This window comes from Ambystoma mexicanum, chromosome 1p, assembly GCF_040938575.1.
Source record: "Ambystoma mexicanum isolate Mex_15411 chromosome 1p, UKY_AmexF1_1, whole genome shotgun sequence".
Lineage (NCBI taxonomy): Eukaryota > Metazoa > Chordata > Amphibia > Caudata > Ambystomatidae > Ambystoma > Ambystoma mexicanum.
This window is the reverse complement of record NC_090921.1, coordinates 376,359,033-376,379,621: the sequence shown is the minus strand read 5'-3', so window position 1 is coordinate 376,379,621 and position 20,589 is coordinate 376,359,033. Positions and strand designations below refer to the sequence as shown.

General features: G+C 46.4%; 1 protein-coding gene across 1 annotated transcript in view; it reads left to right on the top strand.

Moving 5' to 3' along the window:
* The window catches only part of NCAN (neurocan), a 1,349,040-nt gene that overhangs the window by 1,117,527 nt on the left and 210,924 nt on the right, over positions 1-20,589 (top strand). The window contains exon 12 of the mRNA XM_069649118.1: positions 8,235-8,348. Within this exon, the coding sequence (XP_069505219.1) occupies positions 8,235-8,348 (114 nt within the window). The remainder of the gene's footprint in view (positions 1-8,234; positions 8,349-20,589) is intronic.

Genomic DNA, 20,589 nt, shown 5'->3' with positions numbered 1-20,589 from the left:
AAGCGTATGCCAAGGGCGAGGTGGGATGTCAATAGTGCGTAAGAGGCCTGCTGGTCTTTCCTTTTGACTCTTGTTTTGGGCGCATACTCCACAGGACATTATAAAGTCTCTGATATCTTTTTTCCAAGACGGCCACCAGAAGTAGCGCTTGATCTTTTCTGAGGTCTTGGCCATACCGGGATGTCCTTCCATTAAAGAATCGTGATAACAAGAGATTACTTTTTTCTGTAAATCTGTGCTGGGTAGGTATAATCGTTCTTGGAAATACAATAAGTTGTCCTTTACTGCAAAGTCCTTTCCCTGCAGATGCCAATTCTGTATGTCTGCTGGAGTTACAAGTTGCCTGGCTTTATCCTTAACTTCCTCTATGGATTCTGTGGCGATTACACCCAGAATTCTTTGTTCGGGAATGATTGGTACAGGTTTAGGGTTGATCAAGTGTTCTTCCACTCCCATCCGAGAAAGGGCATCAGCTTTACCGTTCTTTGTACCAGGTCGATAGGTAATTATGAAGTCAAACTCGGCAAAGAATAATGCCCAACGGAGTTGTCTAGAGGATTGGGCTTTTGCGGTTTTCAAATATTGCAGGTTTCGGTGATCCGTAATCACAGTAACGGTGTGTCGGGCCCCCAGCAGATAATGCCGCCAAGCCTTAAAGGCAGACTTGATAGCCAGAAGTTCCTTGTCAGTAATCGTGTAATTGATTTCAGGAGGCGAGAATTTGCGGGACCAAAATGCCACGGGATGCAACTGATTGGTTACCGGGTCCTTTTGTGATAGAACTGCCCCCATGGCAAGGCTTGAAGCATCAGTTTCCACGATGTAGGGGAGTTCGGGGCGAGGGTGTTTTAAGATTGGTGCAGAGATAAATTTAGTCTTCAAATCCTGGAAAGCTTGTTCCGCCTCGGTAGACCATTCAAAATGTTTGTTTTTCTTTAACAAGGCAGTGATGGGCTGGACTATTCGAGAGAATTCGGGGATAAACCTGCGGTAAAAGTTAGTGAAGCCTAACATGCTTTGCACACCTTTTACGGAGGATTGTGATGGCCATTTGAGAACTGCATCGACCTTCTTTGAATCCATACGCACTCCGCCAGGTGATAATATGAATCCCAAGAATTCAACTTCAGTCACGTTGAAAACACATTTTTCCAACTTAGCGAAAAGTTTGTGTTGACGCAATCTTTCGAGGACCATTTTCACGTGTTTCCGATGTTCAGATTCCGATGAAGAATAAACGAGGATGTCGTCAATGTAAACAACAACACACACATCTATGAGCTCTCTGAGGACATCGTTCATAAAATATTGAAAGGCGGCCGGGGCATTGCAAAGTCCGAAGGGCATGACCTGATATTCAAATAGCCCATACTTGGTGCGGAAGGCCGTCTTCCATTCATCGCCCTCTTTTACTCGTACCAAGTGGTAAGCTCCTCTAAGATCCAGCTTTGTATATATGCATGCTTTTCTGACTTGGTCCAGGAGTTCAGGGATCAAAGGTAACGGATATCTATTCTTAACGGTGATCTGGTTCAGGGAGCGATAATCTATACAAGTCCTAAGGTCTCCTTCCTTTTTTGGAACGAAGAACAAAGCTGAAGAAGCAGGGGACTTGGAAGGACGAATAAACCCATTTGCCAGGTATTGATCCAGGTATTGTCGAAGGTGAAGGTTCTCAGGCTCGGTGAGGGCATAAATTCTACTACAAGGAGGAGTAGATCCAGGTATCAGGTCTATCTGGCAGTCATAAGACCTATGAGGAGGAAGAGAGTTAGCCTGATCCTTCCGGAAAACATCTTGGTATTCTAGGTATTCGGGAGGTAACTGGGGAGTCTCTGAAGAAATTGCTGCCAGTGCAACACCAGGTGGAGGGTGACAAGTAGAGACACATTCTGGAAACTGGACCGTTCTTGCTCGCCAATCGATCAGAGGATTGTGTTTCTCTAACCAAGGTATTCCTAGAATAATCTGAAACTGAGGGGCCTTGATCACATCGAACACGATCTTCTCATGGTGTCCATCTTGACTTACTAGCGTCACCTCTTGAGTGGTATGCGTTACTGGCCCGGAGGCTATCTCCGTACCATCCACCGTAGTAATGACGTCCTTTACAGCCTTGGGACAAAGAGTTAGATTCATCCTCAAAACCATTTCATGATCCACATAATTGCCGATGGCACCGCTGTCGACGTAAGCTTCAATTGCATGTAATCGATCCGGATTATCAGGGCTAATGAGGACCATAGGTATCACGAAATGCGAGGTCACAGAACTGGTTTTCACGCTCGGCAAGAGGACCTCTATTCTTGTCGGGCGAGGTCGTTTCCCTGCTCAGAGTTTGTAACTTTGGTAACTGCAGCTCCTACTGCCTTCTTGGCAGGTTTCACCGGACAGTCTCGAAGAAAGTGCCCTGAGTTTCCGCAATAGAGGCATAATTGCAACTGTTTTCTCCTTTCCCGCTCCTTTTGTGTTAGAGGACCTTTCAGACCCCCTATTTGCATGGGTTCCCCGGAGTCTACTCCTTTGGAAGGAGTTGGCGGTTTGGAAAATACTCGAGCATCAAACTTGGAACGATCGGCCTTCCTGTTCTGCAGTCTGTGATCTATTTGAACGACTAAGTCTATATAGTCCGAACAATCTTGTGGGGGATTCACTACTTGGGCTAACACATCTTTGAGCTCTCCACGTAGACCTCTATAAAACAGCGTAATCCTTTTGTCCTCAGGCCATTGAGTTTCCACTATCAGTCTGTTGAAAGACGCAATATAAGCCAAAAGGTCTTGATTACCTTGTCGCAACGAAAGAAGCTCATTGTCCAAGGCCTGCCCCTGTGAATATCTTGCGAACAGTTTTTCCATACTGAGCTGAAAAGCTTGAAAATCATGGAGGACCGGATCATCTTGATTTACTAGAGGGATCGACCAGTCTGCCACATTGCCACCAAGGTACGAAAGCACGAAAGCTACTTTAGCTTGATCAGTTGGAAAGGCTGCTGGCCGGCATAAGAAATGCAACCGGCACTGATTGATAAATACTGCAAACCTCTTTGGGTCACCAGAAAATCGTTCGGGCGGAGCCAGAGGTACATTCCCAGGTAGGTTGATCTGCACTGGATTCATAGAGGATGTAGAAGGAAGATTTCCCCCAGATGCGGGTAACGGGGTCTGTCCGGCTTGTGACTGTAGCAATTGTCTAGCGAGATCATCTGTTCGCTCCTTGGAAATAATCAGTTCCCTTCTTAGAGCGTTCATTTCCTGATGGGCTGCATGCACTTCTGCCATTAGTTCCCCAAGTAACTGGGCTAGCTGGTCGGTATCCGAGGTTTCCATAGCGCCTGGACGGGAGTTTTGTGGTAGGCTTTGCGTTCTGTAACGCTCACCTGATTCCCGTAGAGGCGCCGGTCTTGACTGGGCGTATACCGTATCTTCAAAGGTGATGTGTAACACACGGCTGGCTCTTTGGGCTGGACCTCTGTGCACTGTATGTCTGACTCGAAGGGTAAGATGTCTGCAGATAGAAAATATGGGATTAAGGAACTGGGTTATTGAATGTCTCTCTCTTCTTCCCTTTCTCTTCTCCTGTAGAACCCCAAAGGTTAACGCTCTCACCTTAGGTAAGTGAACGCCGTGCTCTCCATCTGCCTCGGGGCAGGGTGCTGTAACCAGTTTCTTCACTGGATAAGGGGAGCAGGCCTCTTGACTTCAGAGGACTGCTGTCCGTCGTTTACTGCACGAACGGTAAGTTTCGAGTAATTCTAATGTTTTAAAGTCTTTAGTAATGATGTTTCTTGTTTTGCAGGGTTCCGGCGATGGCGGATGACGGGCTGAAGTGAGTTGAAGATGAAGCCCGTGTGATGAATAGAAGCGCCTGGAAGCACGTAAGTAAGCGCTTGTTGCCTGCTTCACGATGCGCTCTAACTGTCTTTTTATTTTGCAGGTACAAGTTCGGAGCGGCTGCAGGGTGCCGGAATACCCACTGGGTTAGATGTGGAAAGGAGTAATGGCACGTGAGTATTAAAGTTCCCCAATGTCTTTAAACGCACCTTGTTTTGTCTTTCAGATGCGGGATGCAGCGCCGAAGGCCTCCGGAGCGTGCGAAGAGTTGGTAAGCTTTTGTCTTTCAGATGCCGGAATGCAGTGTGAAGACCTCCGGAGCGCACGAGGAGTAGGTAAGCCTTTGTCTTTCAGATGCCGGAATGCAGCGCGAGGCGTTGGTGACAGCCGATGGACCAGGTAAGTGAAGAGCTGTCACTGAAGACCGTAATGCTAACCTGTTCTTTCTTGTCTTTATAGGTGTTGCTGAAGACTGGATTCAGGATGGTAAGCCTTTTTCCTTAGGCCCAGGATCAGATGCAGAAGACACGATGAGCGTTCTGCTGCAGAGGATGCAGAATAACGCAAAGCAAGATTCATCCATCGGGTGTGGTTTAAATAGCCTCCTGTAGTGCTTCGGTATCTCCTTCCACAGCCACGCCTAGGTAAGAAAAGAGTTCCTGCTTTCCAGAAGAGTTCCAGTGTTCTGAATCTAGGGAGTGGCTCCTGCCCCACCCAACAGGAAAAGTAGTTCCAAACAGAAGAGGATCAGAGGCTCAACTGGCAGGCAAGTAAGCAGCATGGTCTGCTGCAGGTAAGTCCACCCAAGCATTATGAGCCCGGCGCTTCCAGCGCTGGGACTGGGCATATTTATGAGCCTGGTGCCACTGGCGCCAGGACTGGGTCCAAAAGGTCCCAATTGGGACTGGTTGGCACTCGGAACCTGGGTTATGGATCTGCTTCCAAGGGAGTTGGGAAAACCCTGACATTTTGGAAGCAGAGATCATGACAGCAATTTACTGGAATTGCGAAGATGATAGTCTGCTGAAATTGTCAAACTGTGAATTCTCTCTGATTGTTCAAATTGAGAATATATTGATTAACTATACTGGGGTTGTCAAATGGAGAGCACCAGTGTTTATCAAACTAGGAAATAATGTAATTGCCAAACAGGCAATTTATTAGGATTTGGGAACCGGTCACATACTGAGGATAGGGAAGCTGTGACTATACTGGGATAGTATATACTGGGCTTTGAAGAGGTAGCAGCATAACGGCATAAAAAAACCATGGAATATACTAGCATTGTTAATAATGGGAATGCCACACTGTGAGCATACTGAGACAAAATGCACAGGGACTTCCCCTGAGAGTTTATGGAGCAAAAAGGTCCTTTTCTGGGCAAAAACCCCTGACTGTTGTGGAACTACTGGTTAGTTTGGAAATGAGGACTTGCCATGTCCTGAAATAGAACCTATGGGAGAGGCACAGCAACTAATCAAGTGGACGAGAACACAGGCAGAATCCACCAATAAGAGCCTGCGTACTCTCCTGTCCACCTGAACCTCTCCTGAGGGGCCTCAATAGTTCCCCTTCTCACAGTGCCCTTGGCCACATTCCAACTTCACCCCACCTCAAGGTCCACACCCGCCCCCAAAATCCTACAAACTTCACACCTGCCTACCGCTGGCTCACACCTGTGCGCCACCTGCCCCTGCACTGCATACCCATTCCCGTACCGCCACCTAGCAGTCCTGGAAATAACTAGGGTAGAAGGTCCTTTCCGCCTCTGGACATTTTCTGTTGTTGTTTGTTTTCATAATAAATTATGCACACAATCCCATTCTCCCATTCAAATGCTGATAGTGTTAACACCATCCCTTGGCTGGACAGGCCGGTACAGGCCATGTCTGCTCCCAGGACGGATGTTAATGCTATTTTGTGAGGCCAAATGACCCACCCATGATAAATGGAGGTGCCAAACCTGGCACAGACTAATGCTACACGCAGCTCTCAATGGAAGATAGTTATCCAATCCCTGACGGGCAGTGATTTAAATGGAAGAAATCCTACTCTGGGAACTTCGTCTTCTATGGTGGGTGGGGCTTTGAAGTAGGAAGTGGGTCTGAGGTGACATGGCCTCTGGCCACGTCAATCAACATAGTATCTCTTCATGGAAACTAAGCTTGGAGATTTACATAAAAGCAAAGAACATTTTGGGAATTTAAGAATACCCACGATTTTAAATTTGAAACATGTCTGTGATAGCGATTCAGGAAGAAACTATTTTTGAGCAAGTGATGGGAATTGGACGCTGCTCTTTTCAAAGGTCACACTATTCCGTAACAAAAAAATGTCTGCACATTTCAAGACATTTATAGCATTTCGGAAAGCTTTGGCAGAGGATGTGAGGCATTTGCTGTTCTGCACTCAGTCTTATATGCAAGTCTCAGCTTGGGACCAGATGTGGGAGATTCCTGGGCTAGCCTCTCGGCTTCAGATAGAGAGGAGCTCTAGCAACACTCTGGCAAAATAAACTTTGCCGGAGGGGAGGTCTGTCTTGTTCTGGCCCAATTCATGTGCTGCTGACAGGAAAGCTAGAGTTTCTGGAGAAACCCTCAAAGAAAGAAACAAATTGATGAGAAATATCTCAACTAGTTCTTCTGTGTTCAGGTTGCCCAAGTGAACACTGTCAGGTGAGATAAATACAATTTACAAGATATGTTCTTCTGCGTTATGTGGATGAAAGAAGCTGAAATACTGAAGTTGCAGCACTCCACCATGGATAGCGTGACCCCAAGGTTTGAAGGGGGCCCTGCCATTAATTTCATGTGCGCCACCTGGCTTCTTGACCAGTTTCATCACTCAGGCACCAGACAGAGAGTGATGAGATGTGCAGGTCCACCAGAATGGTGAGCGCACCAGTCTCAAACTCAGAATGCAGCTTCCTGTCCTCTCCTGGGAGGATTGATCCCGGTCGCCCATCTAAGTTTGGGCTTATGGTCATTGATGGCTGCACCCTTGTTTCAGATGCACAGCAGCATCTAATGACTCAATGTGCCAACTTTAATTATTATAAGGGGGCCATATTTCACTGTAGAGGTACGTTTTCCATGTGTCGCTGTTAACATTTACTTCAACTTGACCCAAGTCAGTTTTTTCTTTCTTAATAGAGTTGCCTACACATTCCATGGTGTTCTGCTCTGTTTCACTTCTTTTCTTGTGCTACTCTGTTATCTCCAAGAATGGCATTTTTCGCTCCATGTGCCCGCCACATTCTGAGACTTTTCCAAGAGGTTTGAATGGATCTTCACTAAACCTCGCAGCTCATGACCACTAAGAACCTCACAACCTTGCGCTGTGTAGTGTGCACAATGAGCTCCTGGGAATGGGATTATCTGATCCTGGACTACTCAGAAGAGGTTTAGTGAATTCTGTATAGATGAGAATGTGTGTAGTCAATCATGCTTGAGCTGGAAGAGGTTAGTCGACTCTGGCCTGCTGGGAAGGGGTTTCATGTTTCTACCACTGCTTAGGAAGTGATTGGTTGTCTCCTGAGCTATTGGGAATGGGTTGGTTGGGGAATGGGTGGTTGGATGGACTCATTACTCGTGTGAAAGGGGTTCCTGCTCTCTGATGATAAACACTGCACTGTTGATAAAAGAAGTGATGCTTTTCTCACTACCAGGAAGGGATTGGATGTATCCTGTGCTATTATGCTATCGGGAAGGGATTTCATATATCCTTCTCAGTTGTGAATGGAGCTCTCCATGCTAAGCCAAGATTGGATGGAACCTTGTATGTTGGGAGCGGGTTGGCTGGATGCGCTAGTGTTGGTGTGAAGGACTCGCAGCGCTAGCGAACGGCTGGATGGATCCTGTATTAGTGGCAACGGGTGGAGTAGTTCCTGAAAGGGATTGAAGGGTAACAGTATGGCTGGAATGTACTTGCATGATGCTCCACCTGTATATTTGGAGCTGGGTTGGGGGGATCTCTTAATACTTGAAAGGTTTCGGAGCGATAATTCATTGCAATAAATGGGTGTGATGAATGCTGCACGTTTGGGTGAGGTTTGCCTGGTTTAGGCATGATTGGGAAGAAGCTGGATGGTTTGCATCTTAGGGTGCGTGCATCAGCGCTGTGAAACAGATGCTTTATGCTCACCATCATGACGTCATAATTCCAGTGCTGGGTTGCCTTTTTGCAAATCGCTGTACTTTGGTTCTTTAAGTCTAATTTGTTCTGCCAAATGAAACAGAAACTACAACTTCCAGAATGCATTCGTCTTTTTCAATGGGAGCTCTAAAACGGAACGTGGACTATATGGTTACTCTAATGCTGCACTGTTGAGAAAGAGTTGGGTGGGGCAGGCATGTTTTTGCCACAGGACTTACAGGCCCGCCACTGTTTTCTCTTTGACAGATATCGACGATTGCCTGCCGGGCCCATGCCAAAATGGTGGCACCTGCGTGGATGAAGTCAACTCTTACTTCTGCCTGTGTTTACCCAGCTATGAAGGGCCCACCTGCGAGAAAGGTGAGGAGTGTGAGCTGTTCAGATGCTTAATGAAGGGTGCCTCTCCTGGCTCTTTCTAAAAAAAAGATGTTTTCTATTCAATCATTTCACAAGTTTGATGTTTGTTTGTAAACCGTTTTCTATGAACTAAATACAAGGAGGCACCGCTTTTCAGGTGCTGATCAATGCACCCCCCCCACCCAAGTGTGGAAACTCGAGCTGCATCACTCGCTTCGGCTGCTGTCGCTGTCTGTTATCAGATTCTCCAAAGCATCAAAAACATCAACTGTTTCCAATCCCCAATGCATGCATTCAGTGCAAGTAGGAAACACAAGCTTCAGAGAACGATCGCCCATGTTGGTGGTGCAAAAGATGAAGCATGCATGGCGCGTCTCAATAAATGCTTACTTTTGGCAATTTCTAAAAATAGTTTCTTGTGATGGTGGAGAAGCCCAGTGAGACACAGCTAGCCCGCACCCACCTTATGATATGATATGGCATTTGATATGATATGGCATTTATAGCACGCCTATACACAAGTGTTTTAAGGTGCAACGAGGCAAGGTAGGGGAAACAATCGGAGGACAAGACAATGATCTTACTAGGCCAAGTGACATTCAGATCCACAAGTGCGTGGGAAAGGGGCAGGGACAGTGCAGTACATGGGAATCTATAATAACAATAAGTAAAAGTAACGGCCAGCATGTGGCAAGTGCAAGGGTACGTTCAGACATCAGGTGTCAAGGGCTGGTAGGGGGACTGTAGAGATACAGAAACAGTCCCAAGTGCAGGGGTTGCCAGGCGGGCAGTGCAGGTGTGTGACGTTGGCATTGGAAGGCCCTGGGCCCTCAATCAGAGGGTATCCAGTTAGCCAGTGCAATTCCAGTTATAGCCAGGAGGTCAGCAGAGGAGAGGAGGAGAAAAAGCAGAAGCAAAGAGAAAGGTTGTGAAATGCTTCCGGAACCGGAGATGGTTCTCCTCAAGTTTAAGGGAGGCTGAGGCTGTTCCAGAGGGAGGCCCCAGCCGAAGAAAGAGATCTACCACCAACTCGCTGCTTGGAGAAGCGACTGACCGTGAGGGATTTGGAGGAGGATGAGCGATGAGCTTGAGAAGGAATATATTTAGGAAGAAAGAGTTGAAGGTATTGAGGCCCCAGGTCCCAGAAGGCCTTGTGGACGATGCAGAGGGTTTTGAACTTTATCCTTGGCTATGACAGGCTGTTAGCATTTCTAATACTATAAACACAGAATAAAACATATACATTTTTGAAGGAGCACCAATGACTTTCATTGATTAAGAATAGTCTCTTCCAACACTGTATTTTGCCCAATGCCGTGCCCTTTTTAGAAAGCCAGATGTTGTGGACTATAACAGCCATGATCACTGACCATTGACTATGCTGACTTGGGAGTTATAGTTCAACACATCTAAAGAGCCAAAGGTTGTAGACCCCAGAGAAAGACCATCATGTGAGAGAGCTGTTATTGCAATATTTTCTTTAGATTCCTCAAGGGCAATTAGATTTAGATCTAATTAGGGCATGTTTTTGGCAATATGTTATATCTAAAACATATAACATTTTCCTTAGAATACTGGCACTCACATTGTAATCAATGGAGCAGTTCAAACATCCTGGAGAATGCGCCTACACTGCGAGTTCTTTGGTAAATCGAGTTGTAACTTGTTCAGTGTTTTATTTTTAAATTGTTTTAATTTTAGGGAAGTGGATTTACATGTTAATGCCATAAAGAGATCACGACAGACATAAGCAACAGACCAGATGATGGTTAACACATGTCCTCACTGTGTTCACCTTGGACTTCTCTGATATGTTCTTTTTATAAAAGCTGGCGGGTGGCCTATCCCAGTCAATAATGGGACGCTACCCAACTTAAGGGCCGAGTGAAACTGGGTGATCATCGCTGGCTTGGGGGTGCCTTGGATGCCTGGAACAGTCCACCAAACTCTTGTTGGCATTAACACCCACATTTGAAAATCAAGTGTGCCGATGCATTTTTTGTAAAAAAATTTAAATAAAAAAATGGAAAGCTTACCTGATGGGATTGTTTCTCCCTGGTCGTACCCGGGTTCTTGTAATCCAATTTCAGTGTTGTTATGATGCCCTAAAGAACACCCAAAATAGACTTAAACGTTGTGTGTGCAAAGAGAGAAGTTAACATTGTGTCAAGCAAATTCTCCTTATTTTTAAACTTTGTTAGCACGAGCGTCTTTTACTCATGGGTGTCAATGAGTCATTCGGTTGCTATTTTCCTGTTATGGAGACGTGGAGTCAAACCAGCGGTGAGGATTCGGCCTGCTCTCAGGTTGTCCAAAAATGGGCTTTAACATGTCAATAATCCCCCCATTCCCAGAAGCTCAATAGTCTCCTATAGTCATAGAAGATGCAAATACAAGACACAGTAACTAAATAGTGGCTGAACAGTGTCTGAAATGGTAGTCTAAATGTTCATGCACATTTCCAAGTCCTTTCACAATCTTGTAATATTCCCTGATAAAGATGGTCAGATCTGGGAACATTAACGTGATTAGTAGGACTACAGACAAAGAGATTTCCATGCATTGTATATATATATATATATATATATATATATATATATATATATATATATAGAGAGAGAGAGAGAGAGAGAGAGAGAGAGAGAGAGAGAGAGAGAGAGAGAGAGAGAGAGAGAGAGCCTGGAGAAAGCAGAAAAACCTTTAACGTTTCCCATTAACACCATATCTACCTGGGTGAGTGGGGCCAAAGGCCACTCCTAATCTCCTAATCTTACCGGAGGCCTTAGCTGTTCAGTTTTCTTGTTCAAGAATAGGGACTTTGCTAAGGGATCAAAGTCATTTGTGAGACATATTATTTCCATTAAATTATAGATTCTCTGCTAGGGCGAAACCACTAAATTGATACCCCATACCGGTCATGTCTAACCCCACAATTCCAGGCATGAAGTAGACTCTGTTACAAAAATTTAAATTTATTTAAAGAAAATCAAAGTCAAATCCAAACAAAGGTGGTCACCAGCTTTATGCACTCACTTGACTGGCGCCGTAGTGGTAGTGAGTAAAAATGTGTTGGAATCTTAGGCAGTGCTAACTTGCATTTAGGATGAATATAGAGTGCTACAGACATTGACACAGAATGACCATGGCGTCGCCCGTCACAGGGTGGCAAAATTTCAGGCTGGTCTTCCATCTGACAGTGAAAGGACATCACAATGAGGGTGACTGAGGCCTAGGTTCTTTGTTTTTCATGTGTAGCCCTTACACAGATGAGTGTAGCATCCAGAAGTATGGCATTTGGAGTGTAAGTCTGAAGAGAAGCTTGATTGTGTTCTCCTGGCCAGGCCTGGATTACCAAATAGGAAAAGTAGGCAATGGGCTATGGGCCTCACACCTTTTAGGGACCCCACGACAAGAAAATTATAATCAAGCTTTCTTGAATTGTTTCCAAAAGATAGAAAAAAATCAATCAATTCAAAGTGACAAAAACTTTACATCAAAGACTCTATAGAGAAAATACTGTATTAATGTAATGTAGCCATTAACAACTTAAAGCACATAAACCAGAGAGATCAGATTCACATAACAGTTTGTCCCGTTAAAGCTCATTTTCTGGCAGCTGTCAGTTTGTAAAACAATCCGGTGCAAACTACGTACTTGTAATGTTCAATGTTATCCCACTATAGCGCGTGCATGAGAAACCTCCAGAACAAAGCTTTCTGTGAGTTAGTGTGTCGCATGTTCCCGCCTACTCTAGACCCTAGTAGAATATTCACGAGTAGAAGCTTCGAGAACACTGATGAGTATATATACACGATGTCTGCATTACTAAGTAAGTTATCTTTTCTCCGTTATAATGAAGTTTGATTAACTTCACCGTCTACCGTACCAGAACAAATCTGTCTTGTTCAGGCACGTTTAATCATTTTTGGCTAGACTTGACATTTTTTTCATTTTCTTGAACACAAGCGTAAAGATTGTTTATCGTCGCTCTTGTAGACCCATAATGTCGGCTTCAGAAAAGAAGAGCTACCAGAAGATAATTTGCGAGGGGGGCAACGAAACTTTGACTGGCTAATGTGCTTCCACAGGGTTTATTCTGGCACTGCTCTTTGCCCTTCCTTTGAGGAACAGAATATGATCCTCACTCTGCCAATTAACAGCAAGGACCACTCACTGTCTCCACCAAAGAGGAATTTGTGTATTGAAAAAGAGCTGCTGTAATAGCGGATCCCTCACAATCATCTCCTCTAAACTCATTAAAAACAGTTTTAGGCTTCTGTGTTAATAGCATAAACATCAAGTTCCAATCAGGGATTCCTTTTCTCCACCAATCAAGCCAGGACACAGTTCCTAGTAGCCAAAGGGGAGAACAACAAAGAACTTCTCCACTGCCTTCAAGCTATATTGCATCATTCCCTTGAATCCCAAATCTGATTGTTTAAGTAGTTACACAAGCCTTCAGATTTCTCTGTGACATATTCCCTCTTCGTCAACGGATGTTCTGCCAGAGGTTCCCAGAGTACCATAGAGTTGGTACCCATGACAGAAATCCATCATTAGTTCAAAATCCATTTTGTTCCAGTGGACAAGGAGGCAAGAGGTCTACACCTACACAACAACCTGACACCCCACTCATTGACCTCTTACTGCTGTTGAAGTTTTCATAGATGATGAATTTAAATCTTTTACATTAATTGAATAGCTTAAATCTTGTTTCATATTTTGATTGACTTTTTAGCCTCAAACACTTCTGATGAAGGTCTACCCACTGAAACACGCCAAGTAAGGAGGACCTTCATAGGTTCTCCCCCCGATGCTACTTGCTATTGGTTGTGTACTAAAACACAAATGACCACCTGTCTTATGTCTTGGGAACCTGTATATATGTATGTCTGTAAATACAAATATAAGCTTCTGTTGATTCAAGTATACTTTTCATGATTGTCTATTTTAAGAGTGAAAGTACTGTATACACACTAAATTCATAATGTATATCACATTTTCCAGTTGACCATCCATGATCCTAATTTAGTTATTTGGTATGTACATCCACATTCAAGGTGCTTATGGATCGATAGCTATGATCAGTGATTTTTACCTTTTACCTACTGTTGATTTTGAATCTTTAAGATGTAGGTTGTGCAGTCCATCCCTTATACTTTTCATTGATGATCACCCTGTATCACATCCTGCCGCATCGTCCTATGGTCAATGGGATGAGTGCATTAGACCTTTAGGATGCCTTTTTCTATATTCTCATCCAGGCCTTTCTTAGGAAATACCTGAGGATTGTGGCCAGACTGCTCTTAGCGGTAGCATCTAGTTCCTTACGCAGGTTTTTCGCGGCTGTGCCACTTCTTGGTAATGTGAGAGAGGCCTTACCTCTTGTGACGCTCAAGGCTATTCAGCAACAAATAGACATCTGTGCAGCATAGGGGAAGGATAAGTGATGACAATGCATTGAGAAGAAATGGTATTCAAATAACCCTATTTTATCTCTGTGCTGTGAACCTCTATGAACAGAGGAATCAGTTGGTGGGGGAGTGGAGGGGACACAGCTTGCAAGTTGGTCTTACTTGTAATCTCAAGTGATTCCAAAATCAATCGATGCACGACACAATGATGTGAATAGCACATTCCTTCTTGTCTTAATAGGCAGGCCCAGATTCATCGGAGGGATCAATACTCTCCCCTGTGATCTTCAGGCTCTATATGGAGTGACCCTAATGTTTCACTTCTTCATTACACCGGCGATACTGAGCTATCTCAAAGCCTAAGTGAATGCCTTTCCTCCCATCAGGCTTGGATGGCAAGCACCCACCTGAAAATGAATCCCTAAAAACTGAAGTTCATCTTACTGTGCCATCCATATAAACAGAAAGCCATCCAAGGGAGACTGAATGACTTGCACCTTGATGTATTCACCCATCATTTGACCTCATGTCCCACCAACTCTGATTTATGTTTGACAGCATTCTCTCCTCCGACAACATATCAACAAAATTACCAAACTGCCTGGTATCAACTAGCACCCTCACACCCCAGAAGATAACACCCTTTCACCCATCTCAATATTTCAAAACCACAGTCTAGACCCTGTTAATCCCACACCTCAATGGAGAGAACAACATCCCAGATACCCACCTGGACCCCTTGGGGCCGTTCAATGTACTGTTCCACACATCTAATAGGAACTAAGAAATCTGAACCTAAGAGAATTACACTGGCTACACATCTCTGCAAGGATACTCTTCAAAACTGCATCACATTTAAAGCAAATACTGCCCACACACCAACCGACTTAACCACAAATCCTGTGGGCTCAGGTGGCACAAGCTCCTCTAGGAGTCAGATAATTGCAAGGCTCAAGACTAAACTAAACTGGTTTAAAAGAGAAAACCAGGAAACAGGCCTTCTCTTGCTACAGCCTACTGGAGAGCCTCCTCGGTTAGAATCAGAACCGCTCTAATGCTCCTGTAGTTTAGGGAGGTACTTATGACCCTGTTCTTCAGGGAATATCTGTGGGTAACTTAGGTATATAGCACCCCAGTATTATGGGATATCTGAACTACTACAACCTGTAACCTCCCTTTTCACTGACTTCTGTTAGCCTTATATTAATTGTATAGCGCTGTGTTGCTTTCTCTATATAAACCCAAATAGAGTTCCCATTGATCCTACCAAGAGAGTTTCATGAGGCAGAGGTCCCCAGGTGTCTGTAGTGTCTTCTGTCCTCAATTGAAGTTAAATTAAAGCATCCATCAGTTTAACTTTAACAAACAAGGTTGGCACACCATGGCCACCACAAATCGAGAGCTGCTGTGGTTAATAATGGCGACTCAGCACCAGTATCCTTCAATCTACTCACGCAATGAGAAGATCCCGCTATGCCATTCCCAGACTTCAGTGCACCTTGCCTGCTCTATTGTCTGTGGGCAGGATTGCAGGGTCCACCAAAGGCACCCCAAGGTGGGTGGCTTCTTATGGGCCGCTCACCTACATGGCTTTTGACGTCCACCAGACTCCAGCCAAAGGAAATCTCCAGACTTGCTGCTAAAGCTGTGAATATTTGGAAATAATTAAAGCCTCCAAAGATCAACGGCTAATGGAGGAGCTCTGGTTGGATGTGAATGCAGCTGAGCTAGATTCCAGCTGTTCAGGGAGGTAGGCCTTTGTTCTCACCAGCACTTTCTGGCAGTGTGTAGTCCCCAAGACTGCAGAGGGCTTGGAAAGGTATTTCTCGTACCCATAGTGATGTGCTGCGGGCAGAGGCATTGCTAGGGGGGTGGGCTATCGCCAGAGGTCTTCTGGTTGTAGTCCCAGATAGAAGCTCAGGGGATACAACCAAAATGCTAGCTAGCCCTGAGTCCCGACAGTCCCGACATTAGCGAAGCCTTGGATCTTTTCCAGACCTAGCAACACCAGACAGAGGGACGCCAGTGCCCGGGCAAAGCAGACCCCCACTGGGAGTGCAAAAGCACACTCCTGTGAGAGATGAATGTACACATGATACACAAAGTCCTGCACTATAGCAACTGTCACTATAGCATTCAATGACAAAGCGGGCTCTCTTTCCCAGTGACTTTTATCTGCAGTTCAAAGTCATTAGCAGAGAATGAAATATTAACGGTCCTCTATTTATGCCGAGCGCTGCTGGAGCTTAGCGCAGGAGATCAGGACTCTATCTGCATGTTTACGCCGATTGTAAATCAAGCAGCAGCTTTGGAATTGAGTCACATGAAACTGCATAAAGCATGTGCTTTCCACCCACTGCAAGCCGTCCCGTGATTCATGCCACGGCGCTGAATCATAACATCCAGCGGGCTCTTTAGATTCGTGGGATCATGGCACCCACCAGACTCCTGAACAGGGTCTATGCTTTAAGGAGTAAGGGGTGGGGTGTGCACAGGGATGGCATTTGGGGGTTGCCAGGAGTCGCTACTGCGACCCCTCAGCTCTCCCTTGCTACCCCTGTGGTCTCCCTTGCAATCCCTAAAGTAAAAAAATAAATAAAGGTATTTTTGTTTTTTTTATTGACGCTCCAGTGCTATGTTGCTCTTTGTTTCTGGAGTGGCTGGCATTCTTGTTCAGGCCTCTTAAAAAACACGAGGTTCCTCTAGTGCAACACTTTGAGCAGTGACCTTAAATAAGAAAGAATAGGAATAACAAATAATTTGTCTGTCTGGAATTCTCTACAATAATTGCTAGACTCATTAAAGTTTATTTCAGGCACACTACAAGGGTGAGTCACTGATTTAGTCTGTTCTTAAACACCTCATATTCACAATGCAGACAAAAACCTCCAAAAAGCATTTAGAGTATAATAAGCATCCATTTCCGACTATGGGCCTCATTACGACCCTGGCGGAGAGGGTTTTACGCCAGCGTAGTGCATGGCGTACCTCTCCGCCATACTACGAGTTCCCGTAGCGCCATGGCGGCCTTTTCCGCCTGGTTTTACCAGGCGGAGAAAACCATGGCGCTACGGGACCTCGTTGTTAATTACGCCACCGTATTTTACGGTGGCGTAATTAACTCCTTCCCCACTCCCATTATACCCTATGGGGCAAAAATGGGAATGGGGAAGGGCAGAATGGGGATTGGGGATTTACCGCCCCGCCAAGGTCGGAATGGGGCGGTAAATCCGCCAACCCCCATGGCGCTATCGGCGGCTTTCCGCCATGCTTCGCGGTGCATTTAGCACCGCGAAATCCGCCTGGGTCGTAATGAGGCCCTATGTATTTTTCTTTTTGCAAGTTGCAGTTATAGCAGGTTTTCTCTGACTTTATCTCTCCTATGATCATCAAAAGACATGCTGTCTCAGTGTCCTCGGTCACTTTACAAAATCTTTGTGCCCAAAAGCTTGTACAGTGCAGAAATATTTGTCCATAGCACATCAAGTGACCATTGATTTCATTGTGCCACAATTAATGCTTTGTTATAATGTGCTATCTTTCCCATCTCCCTGGCATGCTGTTCAGGGTGTTTGTTTGCAAGTATGAGGTAACGAGTGCCCAGAGTATGGGATGTGCTGTGGTGTGCTGCTTTCCCTATTTTGCCAACCTCTGAAGCACGAAAAGTAGATCCACGCAGGATTGACATGTGGCCAACTTTGCACCAGATCTGCAGATGAACTGGCCTGCTGTTAAATCTCAGTTACCCGTCTAATGGTATCCACTACAGAGTGTAATTTGCTTTCTGACTTTGAGAAAATTCAGACATGTAATTGATCATTTTATTATGGCCAGTAAGATAGCTCAGTGGGTTGAGCACTCACTGCTGCAATGTGTGTGTGTGTGTGTGTGGGGGGGGGTGGAGGGGGTCTGTAGGGGTGTAATCTGCAGGTTGCCGATTCGAATCCTGGCAAAGCCAACTCAGCCTTTGATCCTACTGCAGTCGATAAATGAGCACCAACACAGATTGGGTGATTTTGAATGTTTATTTGTTCTATATAAAGCACTTAAGCGTAATTGCTATACAATAACACATCATTATCATTTGGCCTTGGACGTCTGCTTGCATTCACACTAATTTAGTAAAATGGGCCTATACACACTGATGTTACTGATACATATTGTGGTCCATTCTTGTATGAAATGTATATCACATGATATTGTAACTATATATTTCGTAGTGAGCTTAGGAACAATGTTATGCAATGCCACTACCTGTTTTGTCAAGGTGAAAGGTTTTGTTTCATTGCTTTCCGTGATGTCACTTCGGGGTAGGATTAAATGGCATCTTTGTTACATATATACGTTTATCAATTATTTGAGAGAGACAATGGGCCTCATTACGACTGTGGCGGCCATGGTATGAACGGTGCCGGTAAGGGACCGGCACCGTTCATACCGGGCCGCCACATTACGAGTTCTGCAGCGGGTCCCGCTCTGTACGCCTGGCCAGACCAGACATGCAGAGAATCACCCGCTAGCTGAACAGGATGCTAACAATGGACCCGTCATTAATGGGTCCGTTGTTATCATCCTCCCCATTCCCATTTGAGCCCTATGTGGGATCAAATGGGAATGGGGACGTTCCGGGTCCGGGGCCCGTGAATGGGAATTACTGGGCCTGCAAAGGTTGGAATGGCCCGGTAATTCCCATTTTGTGGGTCCCGGACCTGGACCATGCTGCTAAAAACGGCATGGCTACCTCCAAAGTCGTAATGATGCCCAATATATATGCATAACAATATCTCTTACATTTCCTTTACTAACCTCACTGTTATCCTCATAATCCTATAAGTACAATTGAGGTATTGTCTTTTTGATTGAGACTGATTAATTTCCATGTGTTTTATGTGTTTTATTATGTGAATGAACTTCATTTTGTGTATGTAAAGATTAAAATATGTATCTTTTTTAAAGTCTTTGTACGTTCTGTCTAAATAGAGTAAGACAGTGCTCCAAATCTGTAGTATGTGGATGTTCTACGATTAATGGTTTTAGGAAGGGTAGCTGCTTCAGTGGATTTTGTCACTTCCTGTGATGTCATCGGAGGTCAAGGGTTGTGTGATGTCACTTCCGCTACCCCTGGCAGTTTGGTGAAATGACGTCCCTGGCTGTGCAGCCCAGTGACGAGGGGGAGGGAGAGAGGCAATGTCATATAAGGAATAAAATGAAATATTCGTAAAGAAACAAAAATTAAAGTGTTCTAAAGAACACTATCAGGTTAATTCGTAGAATTTCGCAGAAAAGTGTTGCAAGCGGCTGGCGCAGAGTGTCCGCGTGCGATTGTCTGCGCCAGGCGCGTGCGCCAAAACCGATTTCCACGCACAGCGTATTCATGGATTTTAGGCTCCCAAACCAGCCGTGGCGCAGAGTATCGCAGCGACCCTGCAGCAGCGGCAGTAACGCCCCCAAGAACGCCCTTGCGCAAGGAAAAGCCATCAAAATCGCTAAATCATCGGAAAGGGCTGCGCTAACCCTGGACCAGTTTATAGGACTGCCAAACAAGGAATGCAAAGCGGGTAATGTTCATATCAGGGGTAAGCGGGAAGTTTTACATGCGATTAGCCAGGGTACGTGTATGACAGGGGTACGCGTGAAGTTAAACACGCGATTAGCCAGGGTACGTGTATTACAGGGGTACGCGGGAATTTTCACACGCGATTTGGCTGGGTACGTGTATGACAGGGGTACGCGTGAAGTTTTACACGCGATTAGCCAGGGTACGTGTATTACAGAGGTGCGCGGGAATGATCACACGCGATTTGGCTGGGTACGTGTATTACAGGGGTGCGTGGGAATTATCACACGCGATTTGGCTGGGAACGTGTATTACAGGGGTGCGCAGGAATAATCACACGCGATTAGGCTGGGTGGGTCCTCACAGGTGTACCCTGTACACCCTCCACGGCCCCTGCAGGCAGCCCACAAAACAGGGGACTACCCTGCACACCTGCTCATGTCTCCCACCCCCCACCCCCCCAGCAGTGTGGGGCACCCTCCACCAGGCCCCCACCCATGTTTCCCACCACCCCCACCCCCCAGCCACCATGGGCAGCCCCCACCAGGCCCCCACTCATGTCCCCCACCCACCCCCCAGCCACCATGGGCAGCCCCCACCAGGCCCCCCACTCATGTCTCCCACCCACCCCCACCCCCCAGCCACCATGGGCAGCCCCCACCAGGCCCCCACTCATGTCTCCCACGACCCCCACCCCCCAGCCACCATGGGAAGCCCTCACCAGCCCCCCACTCATGTCTCCCACCCACCCCCACCCCCTCAGCAGTGCAGTGATGTCTCCCACCACCCCCACCCCCCAGCCACAATGGGCAGACCCCACCAGGCCCCCACTCATGTCTCCCACCCACCCCCACCCCCCAGCCACCATGGGCATCCCCCACCAGGCCCCCACGCATGTCTCCCACCACTCCCACCCCCCAGCAGTGTGGGACACCCTCCACCAGGCCCCCACTCATGTCTCCCACCACCCCCACCGCCCCAGCAGTGTGGTGCACCCTCCACCAGGCCCCCACCCATGTCTCCCACCACCCCCACCCCCCAGCCACAATGGGCAGCCCCCACCAGGCCCCCACTCATGTCTCCCACCCACCCCCACCCCCCAGCCACCATGGGCAGCCCCCACCAGGCCCCCACTCATGTCTCCCACCACCCCCACCCCCCAGCCACCAGGGGCAGCCCCTACCAGGCCCCCACTCATGTCTCCCACCACCCCCACCCCCCAGCCACCATGGGCACCCTCCACCAGGCCCCCACCCATGTCTCCCACCACCCC